The 18,487-nt window shown below is 43.9% G+C and overlaps 1 protein-coding gene across 1 annotated transcript in view; it reads left to right on the top strand.

Annotated features, from left to right (window-relative positions):
* Positions 1–18,487, top strand: part of LOC143776102 (atrial natriuretic peptide receptor 2-like) — a 290,044-nt gene that overhangs the window by 144,898 nt on the left and 126,659 nt on the right. The window contains exon 9 of the mRNA XM_077265543.1: positions 8,092–8,221. Within this exon, the coding sequence (XP_077121658.1) occupies positions 8,092–8,221 (130 nt within the window). The remainder of the gene's footprint in view (positions 1–8,091; positions 8,222–18,487) is intronic.

Here is an 18,487-nt window from a genome sequence, read left to right as displayed (position 1 = left end):
CCATATAGTATAATACACTCCTCAGTCCTCCATATAGTATAATACACTCCTCAGTCCTCCATATAGTATAATACACTCCTCATAGTCCCCCATATATTAAAATACACTGCTCAGTCCTCCAAATAGTATAATACACTCCTCATAGTGCTCCATATAGTATAATGCACCGACATAGTCTTCCATGTAGTACATTTCACTTCCCATAGTATAATGCACCCCATAGTTCTTCATATAGTATAATGTATTCCCCATAGTCCTCGATACAGTATAATGAAGCCTACATATATTATAATGATGCCACCCCAGAGTAAAATGCAGCCACCCCACAGAATATATTTTAGCCCCGAGTATAATGTAACCCCCCAGAGAATATAATGCAGCCCCCTCATGTAGTATAATGCAGCCTCTGCATATATCATATATGGTAGCCCCCTCATAGAGCATAATGCAGCCCCCCATAGCATATAATGAAGCCCCTCCATAGAATACAATGCAGGCCTCCTCATATAGTATAATGCAGCTCCCCATAGAATATAATGTAGCCCCCACATAAAGTATGATGCAATCACCCCTCATAGAATATAATAAATTTAATAGAATATATTAAATATAGAATATAATGCAGCCTACCTCCCCATAGAATATAATGTAGCCCTATAAAAGAGTATGATGCAATCCTCCCTCATAGAATGTAATACAGCCCCACATAGAATATAATACAACCCCCATAGTATGTAATACAGCCCACCATAGAATGTAATACAGCCCCCCATAGAATGTAATACCGCCCCTATTGAATGTAATACAGCCCCCCATAGCATGTAATACAGCCCCCCATAGAATGTAATACCGCCCCTATTGAATGTAATACAGCCCCCCATAGCATGTAATACAGCCCCCCATAGAATATAATACAGCACCCCATAGAATGTAATACAGCCCCCATAGAATGTAATACAGCCCCCCATAGAATGTAATACAGCCCCCATAGAATGTAATACAGCCCCTATTGAATGTAATACAGCCCCCCATAGAATATAATACAGCACCCCATAGAATGTAATACAGCCCCCATAGAATGTAATACAGCCCCCCATAGAATGTAATACAGCCCCCATAGAATGTAATACAGCCCCCCCATAGAATGTAATACAGCTCCCCAATAGAATGTAATACCGCCCCTATTGAATGTAATACAGCCCCCCATAGCATGTAATACAGCCCCCCATAGAATATAATACAGCACCCCATAGAATGTAATACAGCCCCCATAGAATGTAATACAGCCCCCCATAGAATGTAATACAGCCCCCATAGAATGTAATACAGCCCCCCCATAGAATGTAATACAGCTCCCCCATAGAATGTAATATAGTCCCCCATGGAATGTAATATAGCACCCCCCAATAGCCCCACAATCCAGTTATTGCTCATTGATATATTAAAAAAACCCATACAATCCTCACCTCTCCTCGTGCCCGCGCTGCTCCTGGCTCTGGTCTCAGAGGCCGCAGTCTGCCCGGCACACAGCAGGTACACGATGATATGACGTCATCACGCACCTGCAGTGTCAGAGGCAGAGCAGGGAATGATGGGAGAGGGAGCGTCAGCAGACACTCTCTCCTCCATCATTGCATTCAACTGTACCGGCATCATAGACACTGGTATAGTTGAATGCGGCAATGCTGGCAGGGGGTGAGGCAGCCCACTACTGGCACCGGCCCTTCTGGCATTTGTCAGAAGTGCCCGATGGCCAGTCCGGTCCTGCTTACAGAAGACGTTCTTTCTGATGGAGTCGTTCACTTTCCCATCTTTTTCTGACACTTCAACTTCTCCAGCCTGGACTCGGCTGCAGAGATTATGGCACAGACACATCTGACTACTCACATTTCCTGCATCATCACCATCTATTCCCAACCTGCACAAGCTCCTCATCCTGCTGATACCCCAATACTGAGCCGCTGCTGCCGTATGTGTTCCTATTACTGCATCTGATACCCCAATACTGAGCCGCTGCTGCCGTATGTGACCCTATTACTGCCCCTGATACCCCAATACTGAGCCGCTGCTGCCATGTGTGTCCCTATTACTGCACCTGATACCCCAATACTGAGCCGCTGCTGCCATATGTGTCCCTATTACTGCCCCTGATGTAAGAGCTAATGCAACAGCAATTATACAGCATTACAGCTAATGCGGGGGACATTATACAGCATGAGAGCTAATGCGAGGCCATCCATTATAAAGTTTGGAGCCAACCTTGGGTGCCACCATATGATGTTGGGGCTACCGTGACGGCCATTATATAGTGTAGGAGCTAATGTTTAAACAGTGTTGAAGCTATTATGGAGGCTACTATACAGTTTGAAAGCTACTTTGGGGGCCAACATACACTTAGGGGGCTATATACAGTGCGGGAGCTACTGTGGGGGACTTTCCTAAACTGCATGTGCCATTATACATTGTGGAGCCTACTGTATGGGCCTTTATACAGTGTGGGAGCATTTTGAAGGTGCCTGGCAACAGGACTGAAAGTGCAGCATCCTAGTGGAACTAAACTTTATTTCTCACTGAAGGCGCCGGCTTTTAGGCATGCAAACATACCAGGGCAAACAGTCACCACTCACAGCACCGAGCTGCGGCTGTAAGCACGCCCCGTCACTGATTGACAAGCAGCTCTACAATAATGTACTGCAGATCCAGTTGTCAGTCAGCACTGTAGTGCTCTTACAGCCGCAGCTCTGTGCTGTGAGTGGTGACTGTGTTTGTCCAGGTATGCCTGCATGACTGAAAGCCAGCAGCGGGTCCCAGAAGAAATCTAGTTATATAATTATATTAAATTGTTTGTCATCCATTTCCGTCTGGACGTCCTCGAATCCCACAATCCACCGGATGTACGCCGACCGCCATATTGGAATACCCAAGTGATGGGTATTCCAATATGGCACCCGCTGGTGGTACCAGGCCAGGGCCGGACTGGCCATCTGGCAGTTCTGGCAAATGCCAGAAGGGCCGGTGCCAGTAGTGGGCCGCTGCACGCCAACTCACCCTTTCCTCCCCCAGCGCCGCCGCCACCGCATTCAATTACAGTTGAATGCAATGATGGAGGAGAGAGCGTCACCTGATGCTCCCTCTCCCATCATTCCCCACTCTGCCTCTGACACTGCGGGTGCGCGCGCACTCACTGTGTGATAGGCAGTGCGGCGGCAGCCGTCGAGACAGGAGCAGGGAGCAACGCGGGCACGAGGAAAGGTGAGGAGCTTGTGGTTTTTTTTACTGGACTGTGGGGCCATTCTAGGGGGGGAGGAGAGATGTGTGCTCTGCTGTATACTACTATGTGGGCTGTACTATATACTACTGTGTGGGCTCTGCTGTATACTACTGTGTGGGCAGTGCTGTATACTACTGTGTGGGCAGTGCTGTATACTACTGTGTGGGCTGTGCTGTATACTACTGTGTGGGCAATGCGTATACTACTGTGTGGGCAGTGCTGTATACTACTGTATGGGCAGTGCTGTATACTACTGTGTGGGCTCTGCTGTATACTACTGTGTGGGCAGTTCTGTATACTACTGTGTGGGCAGTGCTGTATACTACTGTGTGGGCAGTGCTGTACTGCTAAGTGGGCTGTGCTGTATACTGCTAAGTGGGCTGTGCTGTATACTGCTAAGTGGGCTGTGCTGTATACTGCTACGTGGGCTGTGTTATCTGCTATGCGGGTTGTGCTATATACTATGGGGGTATATTATACTTTATGGGGGAGGCCGTGTTATATACTATGTGGCTGTTATATACTATTGTGGGGGTATATTATATTCTATAGGGGAGGCTGTGTTATATACTATGGGGGCTGCATTATATTCTATGGGGGCTACATTATATATTATGGTGAGGTGGGCTGTATTATGTTCTATGGGGTGGCTGCATTATACTCTGGGGTGCATGCATTATACTCTGGGGTGGCTGCATTATATTCTGCAGGGTGGTGGCTGCATTATACTATTTGTGGGCTGCATTATACTGTATCGAGGACAACGGGGAATATGTTATACTATATGAAGAACTATGAAGTGCATTATACTATGGGAAGTGAATTGAACTACATGGATGACTATGGCAGTGCATTATACTATATGGAGCACTATGAGGAGTGTATTATGCTATATGGAGGACTATGAGGAGTGTATTATGCTATATGGAGGACTGTGCAGTGTATTTTAATATATGGAGGACTATAAGGAGTGTACTATACTATGTGGAGAACTGTGGTGCACATTACATTTTAATATATGGAGGACTATGGGGTGTATTTTACTAAACAAGTAAAATGCTGCATATTCAGATTGTTTTTGCTGGAACAAAAATCATTGTTTTCAGCAGCACATCACCAGCGTAAACTGAAGATGTGCTGCTGATAACATGATACTGTATGGTGATCTGTTAATGATCATTCTGTCCCATCATTATTCCTCGGCTGGTGGGAAGAGGCCAGGAAACAAGCGCTGAACAACTTCAGTATTGTCGATCAAACTCATTTAGCGGCCTGAACTCAGCGCTTGTAAATACAACCAAAATGCTTTTGTGTGATGTGCAATATGTTAGCATTTGGGGCCCCATTTTAAACTTTGCCTAGGCGTAGGGCCCCATTTTGCCTAAAACCGGCCCTGCCTACAAGTGTACAAAGATATTATACAGTCACCATGTGACAAGTGGGCCTGTGTAACTTCAAATGCCAGGGCTGAATTTTAGTCCCAGTCTGGCCCTGTACCAGGCCCTTGCGCAGTACCACCAGCGGGTCATCACCGGACCCCCCGCTGCTAGGACTCCCCCGCCAAAAGAACTCCATGCCACAAGGACCCCTCCCCACTGCTGGGATCCAGGCCGCCACTCTCACACTCACACACTCACTCTCACACACTCATATTCACACTCACACCTTCACATTCACACTCACATTCACATACTCACGCTGACATTCACACTCACACATTCACAATCACTCTCACACTCACATTCACACGCTCACACTCACTCACACTCACACTCACACACTCTCACACTCATACACACACTCACATTCACACTCACATTCACACACACTCACATTCACACTCACTCATTCACACACTCACACTCACTCTCACACGCTCATGCTCATGCTTACGCTCAGGCTCACATTCACACTCACACTCACATTCACACGCATGCTTACACTCACAATCACACTCTCACACTCACATTCACACGCACACTCATGCTCACATTCACACTCACATGCTCACACTCACACACTCACATTCACACTTACGCTCACATTCTGTCATGTCGGACGCTGTTCATATTAGGGCGTTCGACAGACAGCGGTAACTCCGCTTTTGTCCACTATGCGCTCAGTGGCGTCGGCTAGATTTTATCTAGCTGGTCCGGGGTTAATTTAGCTGGTGTTCGAATTGGAAGCTGGGTCACGCCCACTGCCTTTAAATAGTTCTCCTGAACATTGGGTGTCGCCGATTATAGCTTCTGTCTTGTGCTTGGTTATCTCGGTCTGGAGTGGTGGTCTAGGAGAAGGAGTTTCGTATCTGGTGGTGTATTTCCCTTTTGCCATATTTTCTCCTTCCTTTATTTGTATTTGTTTTACCCTGAGCAATTATTGTGTATTCCTGTGTGACTGCGGCGTGGTGCATATTTTCCGTTATCCTTGTCTGTGCTAACTGTGGGTATTGGTGTGAGGTCTCTTCACTGGGTGGTGGGTGGAGGTTTCAGCCTAGGGTTGAAACAGGAGACAGGGTGAGGATGGAGGCCCAGACATGCACACCATCAGTGTAAACTCTGGGAGAGGGTCAGTCAGGGTTTCCCAGAGTTGAGGGAAATCGCAGGGGCCTGGGTTATTAGCTCTTGCCTACCTAGGCTTCCCGTGACACATTCACACTCACACTCACACTCACATGCTCACACTCACAGCACGCTCACACTCACATTCACATTCACACTCAGACTCACACTGACACACTCATATTCACATGCACGCTCATGCTCACACTCACATTCACATTCACACTCACACACTCACATGCTCACACACTCACATTCACATGCACGCTCACACTCACATTCACATTCACACTCACATGCTCACACTCACACACTCACATTCACACACACATTCACACTCAACGCTCACACTCACACACTCACACAGCCTCTTGCACGGTACCACCAGCGGAACACCGTTGTGAACATGCCCCCGCCGGGATCACGGGATCAGCTGAATGATTCACTGACTGCCACCATCTTTGTACAGGAGGAGTGCATGTGCAGTTTTAATGTGACCACCACTATCTGTCTGCACAATGATGGCAGCGGTCTAATTTACTGCACCTGCGCGAATTATGCGAATCATCGGGCTGATCCCGGCGGCAGATGTGCGACGTGTCTACAGGCAGAGGAAGCCGGTCACATTAAAGGGGTTTACCCATGAACGAAAGATAATTTAAAAAATTGTCTGTGTCTGACCGTGTATGGAGCATACCGCATCTCCTGAGCAGAGGAAGAAGCAAAAGATAATACTGACATTACAGCAGGGTATCACAGTGGATTCATTTTGTGAGGTAAAATATTTCACTGTTTTTAAAAAATATTTTACCTCACAAAATGTATCCTCTGCGATCTACAATAGCATTCTTGGACATGATGGGTTAGTTTTGAGGTAAGCTTTGCTACATCTAAGTAAAAGTAGCATTTTGTGAAGAAGTAGTTACATCTCTTTTGGAGAGGTGGATTCTCGAAGCACTTAATTCCCTGTGCAGAATTTATGCGGCCCAGACAGAATGAGGATCCCTCGGCTTACATTGTAAAAGAGACTTCCAGTTCACACATAGAGCATAGAGTTAGCAGGATAGTCTGCAGAGAGGTGATGTCACTCAGAAGAGGAGCTGAGTGGTGCTGGATTCTGCAGAATGCAGTAATAGGTGAGTATATTAATACACTCCCACTACACTACATACATATATACAGATTTAGTAAAAAAAAGATCTTCATGGGAGTGGTTCTTTAATGGGAAATAAATACAGATTTTTTTAAGGGAACCTGTTATGTCCACACAGGCTATTAACCTGCAGATATGGGGTGATTCTGCAGGTTAATAGAGTTCTAAATCTGTGTAGCTGCTGGGAGGAAATTAACTTTATTCCTCCCGTCATCCGCCGGCTTTCAGTTATAGAGGCGTGACCTTCAGTCAGCACTCGGTAGATAGTCACACCTCGCTTCTACCTGATAGGTGGCTCTTCAGTGACATACTGCTGAGCAGGCTGTCAGTCAGTGCTGGGGCATGATTACAGCTGATGCTCACTATGTCCTGAGCGGTGACTGAAGTTGCATCGTCCGCACCTCTATGACTGAAATTTATAAAGTTAATTTCCTGCCAGCAGCTGGGCTTTCAGTGCATGACAGGCTCCCTTAAATTCAGGGTTTTGTGTTACACGTATTTTTTGAACATTTTTTTTCAAATTTTTTCTATATCACAATTTGTATTAGAGAACAAAATCAGTGATCAGCATTCAGCAGTCTCCTTATCATCACGGAATTACAATGATAGATTACACCCCTATACACATCTGATAGCACATGATTCACCAGTCAAAATAGGTGATGTCACAGCTGACCCTGTTCCCCCTTCTCAATGACCTTTGCACACGCTCATTAGATGATACAGTACAAACCATAGCTTCAGAGTCTGTTCATTGTGACTAATGTATGAATTTTCTGAAACAAAGCTAAGCTAAAGTCTAAAATAGCCCTAGTGGTCAGTGTGAAAATTGCAAGATTGCTAATTTGTATTTTTAATACATATTGTGAAAAGGTCAAAAAAGGTGAAAAAAAACCCTGCCAAAATGTTTTAAAAAACATATTTAGCACAATTTTCTAATGACAAATTCATCTTAAGATTTTCATGTAATCGTTATTTGTAATATGGCAGTATATTGTGTATTTCTTGTTGTATCGTTATTGAATTACAATAAGGGTAGATAGTGGTAAACTGACCCTTGTGATGCTATTACGCAGTTATATTCTTATCTTCATGTCACTCCGCAGCTGGGAATCTTACAGGAAGCACAGTCCGAGCTGCCAGCACTTCCAATGCCAGTTGTATCACTACCCTGAGCTCATGCACAGCGGTTGTCAGCACATCCAGAAAGCAATTCTTCACCAAGACTGGCAGATAGTATGTCTTTATCAATCTTATTTTCTTCTCTCTAATTCTCTGCTGCAATTCAATTGAAATCCATTCCTTTCCTCCACAGTCATTAATCTTACTAAATCTGATATATCCTTGTTTCCTTGTGGGTTTATCATAATAATATCAAAATAATCTATTTTACTTTAAATTAACATTCAGTGGGAATAAAGCACGTCCCACACAAAACAAAGCTAAAAATCAGTGTATATAACAAGAGGTAGATGTTAATATGAATGCTTTGGCTACACATCATTGGGAATTTAAGGGGAGTCTGTCAGTACAAAATGACTTTTCAAACCAAGCACAGACTCTCAGTGCATCTTTGCTGTGGTCAAACACCTCAGTGCTCTTTCCCTCCTATTTTTTTTTCTCCATCTATCTCTGCCCGTCTCTTCCTTGATTGACAGCTCTGACTTTTCAGGAATCAGTGAGGGGCAGAGATAGATGGAAAAAAAAGTAGGTGGGATGGTGAATTGAACCGCTTGGCTTCCTCAGGGGTGCATTAAGTGTATGTGTTTGGTTTGAACAGTCGTTTTGTGCTGACAGATTCCCTTTAAACATTTGCCAACTAATTATCAAAATATCTAGATATAGTCAAGAGGGGGTGCTACTACGATACAAGAGGTAGCCCCTTCTTTCTGTTACTGCTATCACCCCATTTTCAAATTCCAAAAGAGGTGACTTTGTTAATGCTTTGCCTGCAACAGCTGTAAAATGTTATAGTAAGAAACGCAATTAGGAAAAATAATCTCTTTTTCTGAACCTTATTTAGATGGAGAGCCACATCCAGTTCTTAGAGCCAGTCGGGAGCTACATCCAGACCTTTCCCCGTTCTCAGTAGTGACATTCAGCTGAAATGTATTGCGGTACAGGGAACCCACCATCTCCCTGAGCTGCCGGCCAATCAGAAACCAGCAGCTGACGTCAGTGTGCCCGTGGCTGGGGGAGCATGGCAGGGATGTCGAAGTGAGCTGCCGTGTCGGCTATACAAGAGGACCCCGCATTGCGTGGGAGCTTGGGGGACGGAGAGTAGTTTAGTTTGTTTTCAATGTATTGCAAAATATAGCACATTATAGCAGGATGTGGGACAAATATGTGAGGATTGGGCACATATATACAAGGTTGGGGCACATTATACCAGGATTGGGCACATATATACGAGGATGGGGCACATTATGCCAGGATTGGGCACATATATATGAGGATGGGGCACATTATACCAGGATTGGGCACATATATGTGAGGATGGGGCACATTATACCAGGATTGGGCACATATATAAGAGGATGGGGCACATTATGCCAGGATTGGGTACATTATACCAAGATTGGGCACATAAATAGGAGGATGAGTCACTTTATACCAGAGTTGGGCACATATATACGAGGATGGGGCACATTATGCCAGGATTGGGCACATATATATGAGGATGGGGCACATTATACCAGGATTGGGCACATATATAAGAGGATGGGGCACATTATACCAGGATTGGGCACATATATATGAGGATGGGGCACATTATACCAGCATTGGGCACATATATATGAGGATGGGGCACATTATACCAGGACTGGGCATATATATACGAGGAAGGAGCACAATATACCAAGATTGGGCACATACAGTATATACAAGGATGGGGCATGGGCGCATTATACAAGGATTGGGCACATTATACCAGGAATGGGCACATTTAACCAGGATTGGGCACATTATACCAGGAATGGGTACATTATACGAGGATTGGGCACATAAATAGGAGGATGAGTCACTTTATACCAGAGTTGGGCACATATATACTAGTATGGGGCACATATATACAAGGATGGGTACATATATACCTGGATGGAACACATATATAACTGAATGAGGCACATTTATTCCTGGATGGGGCATATATACCTGGATGGGGCACATATATACCTGGATGGGGTACATATATACCTGGATGGGGAACATGTATACAAGGATGGAGGACATTATACCAGGATGGAGGACCAGGGCCGCCATCAGGGCATTACTGCCCTTACTGGCATACGGAGCCCGATGAGCAGAGGGGGCCCGCAGCAGGCCCCCTCTGTTCTCTTCACTGGGCCACTTCAGCAACTGCGCGTTCTCCGACACACGATCAGTTAATATCTGTTGCCAAGCAGGAGATTCCTCCTGCATATCAACAGTTAATAGCCGCCAGCTAATCACAGGCCAGCAGCTGATGTCAGTATGCACATCGCCGAAGTATGACGTCACTGTCATACACCGGAATGACGCAGCACCTCAGCCGAATCGTAGGTGAGGACATCGCTGGAGCTCGGCTAGGTAAGTAAAAACTTTTTTTTTCGTAAAGCCGCGGTATGGGGCATATTATACCGGTATGGGGTGCATTATACTACTATCGGGGAGGGAAAGTGATGCATTATACTATTGGGTGCATTATACTATGGGGCGTATTATACTATGGGTGCATTATACTGCTACTGGCCTGCTGCATTATATTATGGGGTGCAATATACTGCTATGGGGCTGCTGCATTATACTATGGGGTGCATTATACTCCTATGGTTACGTTATGCTATGGGGCTGCTGCATTATGCATGGGGCTGCTGCATTATACTGCTTTGGGGCTGTTGCATTATACTGCTATGGGGCTGCTGCATTATACTATGGGGCTGCTGTATTATACTCCTATGGGGCTGCTGCATTATACTTCTATGGGGCTGCTGCATTATACTGCTATGGGGCTGCTGCATTATACTCCTATGAGGCTGCTGCATTATACTCCTATGGGGCTGCTGCATTATAATGCTATGGGGCTGTTGCATTATACTGCTATGGGGCTGCTGCATTATACTGCTTTGGGGATGCTACATTATATTGCTATGGGGCTGCTGCATTATACTGCTATGTGGTTGCTGCATTGTACTCCTATGGGGCTACTGTATTATACTTCTATGGGGCTGCTGCATTATACTCCTCTGGGGCTGCTGCATTATTTACTATAGGGGTGCATTATACTACTATGTGGGTGCATTATGCTATATATGACTATGGTGTACATTATGCTACTGTGAGGGTGCATTATACTGCTATATATGACTATGGGGTACATTATACTATTATGGATGACAATGGGTGCAATTTGGACAGACATGGTGGAAGTATGGAGAGACATGAGGCAGAATGGGAGGACACGTGGGGTCCAGAATGTGGGGTGCTATTACAGTAGGGGCTAATTAAAGGATATTATTTTTGAGCATACTGTTTTCCGTGTGTGGGAGGAGATGTCCTGTTACTGTGCAGGGCGACACGGTCACTTTTTCTCTTCATCTGGTGTATTTTAGAGGTTGGGAGAAAAAAGGGGAATGTGCTCTAGATAACTGTGTTATTTTCTGCAGAGACAACTCCTGGCTGGAAGAAGTGATGGCGGTGTGCGCTGGATGAACATGAAAAGCGAAGATGAAGAACTTCAACTAGCAACGTCACTGGTGAGTCAGTGTGTTACCTGTACACTGACACTATACCCTGTATAATATATACAAATCTCCTGTGTATAATGTCACTGATGATCACTGTATTTCCTGTCCATGGACAGTGTATACGAAGTACAAACCTCCTGTGTATAATGGCTTTTTTTTTATTAATGATCAGTATTGTAGTATTTGGTCACTATGTTGTGGTAATATATGATCTGGTCTTTGGTCATGGTGTGGCGGTATTTGTTCCTTGTATGTAGTATTTTTCGGTCACTATGTGGTGGTAATATGTGGTCTGGTCATGGTGTGGTGGTTTTTGTTCCTTGTATATGGTATTATTATTATCTGGAAATGGTGTGGTGGTTCCTTGTTTGTGATATTATTGGTCATTTTAAAAATTGAAAAATAAATAAAAAATATGCCTAAATGTATTTAGATATTTTAGCCAATGTTTAGTAAGTTACAGTAGAGTAGAGCCCAGTCAAAAGAGTCTACCTTGTTATAGTGGCGGTTTAAAAAATCTTTTCGCCAAAACAAAAGCTGCTGGTTATGTATGTGGTGATGGGAACTGTAAATGGGTGATTGGTGAGGATGTGGTGCAGAAGTGGAGTTTTTCCAAGAGCGGGTGGTGGGACTATGGATGGTTCGAGGGGTGGAGGCAGGGCTGGGTTGGAACCTGGGCGTACTCTTAAGGGGGCCCCAAAAATTTTGCCAGTATATAGCCCCGAAATTCCTAGTGGCAGCCCTGTGGGAGACATTATATCAGCATGAGTGGAATATATACCAGGATGGACCACATTACACCTGGAAGGGGACCTGGATAGGGCACAATATCCAAAAAGGGGCCCAGGATGGGACACATCATACATGGAAGGGGACCAGGATGGGGAACATTATACCAGGAAGACAACTAGGACGGGGGATATTATTACTGGGAGGAGTGTCCCTTATGTATCATCTTCCCTAATATATATGGAGTGGTTACTTATTATGTAACATCCTCTGTTGTTATGTACAGTACTGTCACATTATCACATAGTATCCTGTATTTATATATATATATATATATATATATATATATATATATATATAGTACTGTCCCTTACATATCATATTCTCATTATTTTTGGTATTCACATCGCCCTTTCTTTATTACATGGAGTCCTCTCTTAGATGTAAAATAAAATGACTGCTCATGGGGCAGCATTTGACCAGAGGACCAGTCCATCTGCCTCCTCCATTAGAAGAGAAGCTTTCCCGTGCTGCATCAGCAGTCATTTCAGCTTGTATCTAACATGAGAGGACAGTATGTAATAAAGAGCAGGGTGCTATAAATAACAAAAATAATCATAATCCAATATGTAAGGAACGGCGCTGTACATAACAAGAGAGGGCATTGTGTAATAAGGGACAGCAATATACATAATGAGCGGAGACTGTGTAATAGACATATACAGTATACATATATGTGTTTATAGCTTGGTTGCCATAAAAGGATGGGGGCCTTAAAAGATTTCTTACACAGGGTCCCCAAACTGTCATTGTCCATCCCTGGTGCCGCCACATCTGCTTTTCTGTGTGGAGTTATTCACAAAGTCACCTTCTGGAGAGTGGCTCTTCATAGCTGTTTTCTAGACCTTGTGCTAATGCATCAAACTGCCAGACAGCTGTGAGCCACACATCATGGGCCTGCGAGACACACGTGGCTCTCGAGCCACAGGTTGGGGACCCCTTATCTAGGACAATGAAGTTTGTACCTCAGACTCAACCACGAGCTTCTTATGAGCTGCAGGGGCTGCTTATAGCGTGCATACGTCATTATGCATTGTGTGATAATATGCACTCAGTACAATATATATAATAAGTGTATGTAAGGGTACAGCACTTAAAATAGATGATTTGCCTACAGCAATCATTCAACTAGCTGCTAGCTATTTTTCTGCAAAATATGAGAATGGGATTTGTCATTGCTGGAGAAATTTCTCTAAAGCCATTTTTCTAGTTAATTTATAATATTTTTGCTATCATTCTTTAAGCCACACTGGGTAAAAGAAGTATTGAACACGTCACCAATTTTCCAAGTAAATATATTTCTAAAGATGCTATTGACATTAAATTCTCACCAGATATGGGTAACAACTAGTGATGAGCGAATATACTCGGTACTCGAGATTTCCCGAGCACGCTCGGGTATCTTCCGAGTATTTGTAAGCACTTGGAGACTTAGTTTTCAGCGCCGCAGCTGAATGATTTACATCTGTTAGCCAGCATAAGTACATGTGGGGGTTGCCTGGTTGCTGGCTAACAGATGTAAATCATTCAGCTGCGGCGCTGAAAACTAAATCTCCAAGTGCTTACAAATACTCGGAGGACACCCGAGCGTGCTCGGGAAATCTCGAGTTCCGAGTATATTCGCTCATCACTAGTAACAACCCATCCAATCTACACAGGGAAATCAATTAAACCATAGATGTCCATAAATTAAGTTATGTGTAATAATGAGAAAGGACACTGGGAAAAAGCATTGAACATGCTTACTAAAATGTATTTAATAGTTCGTACAAAACCCTTTTGGTAGATGGCAGCCGATTTTTATCAAGAATGTCTTGGTACATTTGTCCATTCACCCTTCATTCAAATATATGAAGTTTGCTGGTGACGTATGCTGAAAAACCGCCACATGATGATGTTCCCATCTCTCTTTCTTCATGTATTCATACTTTTTTTTACTGTATCATTTCTCATTTTTACACATAATTTATGGACATCTATGGTTTGATGTATTTGCCTCTGTGGATGGGATGGGTTGTTACTGGGATCAGGTGAAAATTTCATGTCAATAGCACCCTTATAAATATATTTACTTAGGAAATTGGTGACCTATTCAATACTTATTTCACCCACTGTTTATATTTTGTTAGGATGGTCATGATTGTACAGAGGCCGATATAAGAAACACCAACAATAATTGAGGCATTTCATAAATAAAAACAACAGATTTTATCATTTAAAACAGCAGCTATGTGTCAAATTGTTTTCCCACCATGATAAAAAATAATTTTAACATACAGTTGCTTTAGACAGATATTATCAGTGCACTCAATTGCTTTCTTCTTTGCAGGAAACCTTACAAAAAATCAGTAACTCCTGTTGTAGCTATTAGTTCTGACTCAAAGTCAGATACTGGAATCACCATTGAGGCCAAATTGTGGGACTTGGCCATCTCAGTCATGAGCGCTCGGAGACAAGAAATGCACACCATCTGTGATCAAAACAATTGTTTTATTACCATATGAGCAGGTTTCTTATACCATTTACAGACAAATAAGATGCATGAAGAACACAGAGAGTTTTAATACCCAAACACAAAATATGGATACACCTCAGAGTGTGCTTTGTTCATTTACAAAGACAAATTTCAGAAAATTACAAATTGTCTTTATTAAATATTACAAATACAAACAAACCACATATACAATAAAGCGTTGGATCCATATTCAAAATCAGTCTAGAAAAAGAACAGGCAGCAGTATAACCATGAGAGCAATGGAGGGCACAATGTGAACATATGGGGGAACCTTAGACATGCATGACACAAAGCTATTCATAAATAAAGTGCATAGCGCATAACATATAAATGCATGTACTGAGGCACCACCACAAGTCACAAAAAAGCAGGGCAGCAGAATAATGATTATATAGTGCCAGGTATTTTTTTACAAAACCGAACATGTAACATCATGTGACCAAGCTAAAATAGCTCAAGCAAGTAATAATGGCCAATTCAATGCCACACATGCACTAGAAAAAGTAAAACCAAATAATTTTACCCATACTAATGTCCAACCAGTGCGCAGGTGCCCCAATGCGCTTTTCGCTGTCGCCCCCCCCTCCTCCCGAGGAAGAGTTTGAGAGTAGCTTTCTTATGAATATATACTTTGTACTTCATTGGTTACGGTATGTTCTCATCATTTACAGACAAATGTAGTTCGTACTAGAAATTCCCATCAGCCATCCCTTTCTCACAAACATGTTATGAGATTTGTTTTAGCTATTATGTCTTTTTCAGTGTACTACTCATAACACACAGTTTCTCAAAGCATTGCAAATGAGAATGGAAAATATTTCACCACATGGTGTCCTTAAGAACAGCAGTGTCATTATAATGTCCCTGAATAGTCATAACAACTCTGTTATAGGGTGTCTCGTAACCAGAGGCTGCTCCCTGTCCCTAATGCTAGGGGCGCCCGAACTTGCCCTGTTCACCGGAAAACTTCTGATGGTGAAGATGCCAGGGCCACGTACCTTTCCTTAGCCCCTTGAATCCGCCCTCAGTTTGTACCCTTCCCACACTCAGGGAAGACAGGAGCAGTGTACTGTAATACAATGACCAGACTAATAAGATGATATGAACGAGGTAATGAAAATTACCAAAACATGCAAATATACACACACAAATAACAGAGGGATGCACGGGGAATGAAGGATGGAGTTAAATCAAAGTAGGAGAATAAAGGGAATTATCACACACTCAAAACCTAGCAATATTCATACATAAGTCCACCAACCGCCTACTCTAATAACCACCAACAACAACCTTCGGCCATGCAGCAAAATGAGAGCCAGCCAGGACCTAGTTTATATAGAAGATGGGAGCAGCAAACAGTGCACAGCTGAGAGCTTAAACTCTCCAGGAGCTCTCAGCAATGCAGATTACACCATTTAATACGAAGGTGAAGTGCTTCTAACCAGTGCAGGAGTAGGAAAAATCAGACGCTGCGGTCTTTTGTCTCCTCTCTGTCGCGGTAAACCCGTAACATAAGTCTTATGCTGTGCCCCTGAAAAAAATATTCAATCCTTACTGTGCTCCCTGCAAAAAATATTACCCCACACTGTCTCTCTTATGGTACATGGCCTTCTCGCTATCCTCTCCTATAAAATATTCCCACCGTATCTCTCCCCCTTCTATACTATGACCACCACACTGTCCGTGCTTGGGTACTATGACCGTCACACTGCCCCCTTAAAAACTAAAATCCACACTGTCCACTCTTGTGTACTATAACTGTCATACTGCCCCCTTATAAACTAAAAAGCCACACTGTCCACCCTTATAAATTATACCTACCCATTACAACTTCCTCAATTATGAACTATGATCTCCGCACTGTCCCCACATCATGCTGCCCCCTCTGCGCAATGTCCCCCTCATGCTGTCCCCCCTCCATACTGAGCCATCCAAGCTGCCCCTCTCCATACTGTATCCTCATACTACCCCTCTCTATACTGGCCCTCCATGCTGCCTTTTCTCCATACTGATCTACCCATGCTGTCCCTTCTCTGTAATGAAACCCTTCACGATGCCACCTGTCCACAATGAGACCCCCACACACTGCCTCCTCTCCATACTGCGGCCCTTCAAAATGCCCCACTTTTCATACTGAGTTCCTTATGTTGCCCCTCTCCATACAGGGTCCCCATGCTGTCCTCTTTCCATTCTGACCCTCCAACAGTGTCCTCACACCATACTGAGTCCTTACACTGTTACCCATATATTTTGTCACTCTTAGTCTTCAGTAATCGCCCCCCTTAATCCACAGTCTACAGTTATAGCCCCCTAAACCCCAGTCTATAATAATAGCCCACCTAACCCCAAATCTACAGTAATGTCCCCCATAAACAAGTCTACTGTAATAGCCCCCTAAAACCCCAGTCTATTGTAATAGTCACCGATAACCCCCAGTCTACAGTTAACTCCCGTAAACCCCAGTCTACAGTAATAGCCCCCACTAACCTCAAATCTACAAAAATAGCCCCCCTACCCCAGCCTACAGTGATAGCCCCGTAACCTCCAGTCTACAGAAATAACCCCCCTAACCCCCGGTCTACAGTTATAGCCCACCTAAATCCTAGTCTACAGTAATAACCTCCACTAACCCAAAGTTTACAGAAATAGCCCCCTTAGCCCCCAGTGTACATACATAGCCTCCCTAACCCCAGTCTAGATATAGCCCCCTAACTCCCAGTCTATTGTAATAGTCCCCCTAACCTCCAGTGTACAGTTATAGCTCCCTTTAACCCCAGTCTACAGTTATACAAAAATAGCTCTCCTTACCCCCCAGTCTACAGTTATAGCCCCCTAAACCACAGTCTACAGTTATAGCCCTCCAAACTCCAATCTACATTTATACAGAAATACCCCCTTAAAACCCCAGTTTACAGTTATAGCCCCCCTAAACCCCAGCATAGAGTGATAGATCCCCTAACCCCCAGCCTACAGAGATAGCCCCCTAAATCCTAGCCTTGCATTTATAGCCCCCTAACCTCCGGACAACAGTGATAGCACCCCTAACTCTAGTCTGTGGTAAAAGCACCACCTAAACCCCAGTCTACAGTTATAGTCCCCTAAACCACAGTCTTCAGAAATAGCTTCCCTAAACACCAGCCTAAAGTGATATCCCCCTAACCCACAGCCTACAGTGATAGCCCCCCTAACCCACAGTCTACAGTTATAGTCCCCTAAAACCCAGTGTATAATTATAGTCCCCCTAAACTCCTGTCTACAGTTATAGATCTGCTAAACCCCAGTCTACAGAAACAGCCCTCTAACTCCAGTCCACAGTAAAAGCACCCCTAACCCCCTGAATCATCAACTCTATGAGATTGAGATTACTTCATCACTCTGCAGGTACGTCAGCAGCATTTGGACACCGCAGCACCTCAGAGCAGGGAGCTGATTGGCATGCTTTTGACCCCTAAGTGCTGGTGCTAGTACTTA

Source organism: Ranitomeya variabilis, chromosome 1, assembly GCF_051348905.1.
Source record: "Ranitomeya variabilis isolate aRanVar5 chromosome 1, aRanVar5.hap1, whole genome shotgun sequence".
NCBI classification, from domain to species: domain Eukaryota; kingdom Metazoa; phylum Chordata; class Amphibia; order Anura; family Dendrobatidae; genus Ranitomeya; species Ranitomeya variabilis.
This window is presented reverse-complemented; position numbering and strand designations above follow the sequence as displayed.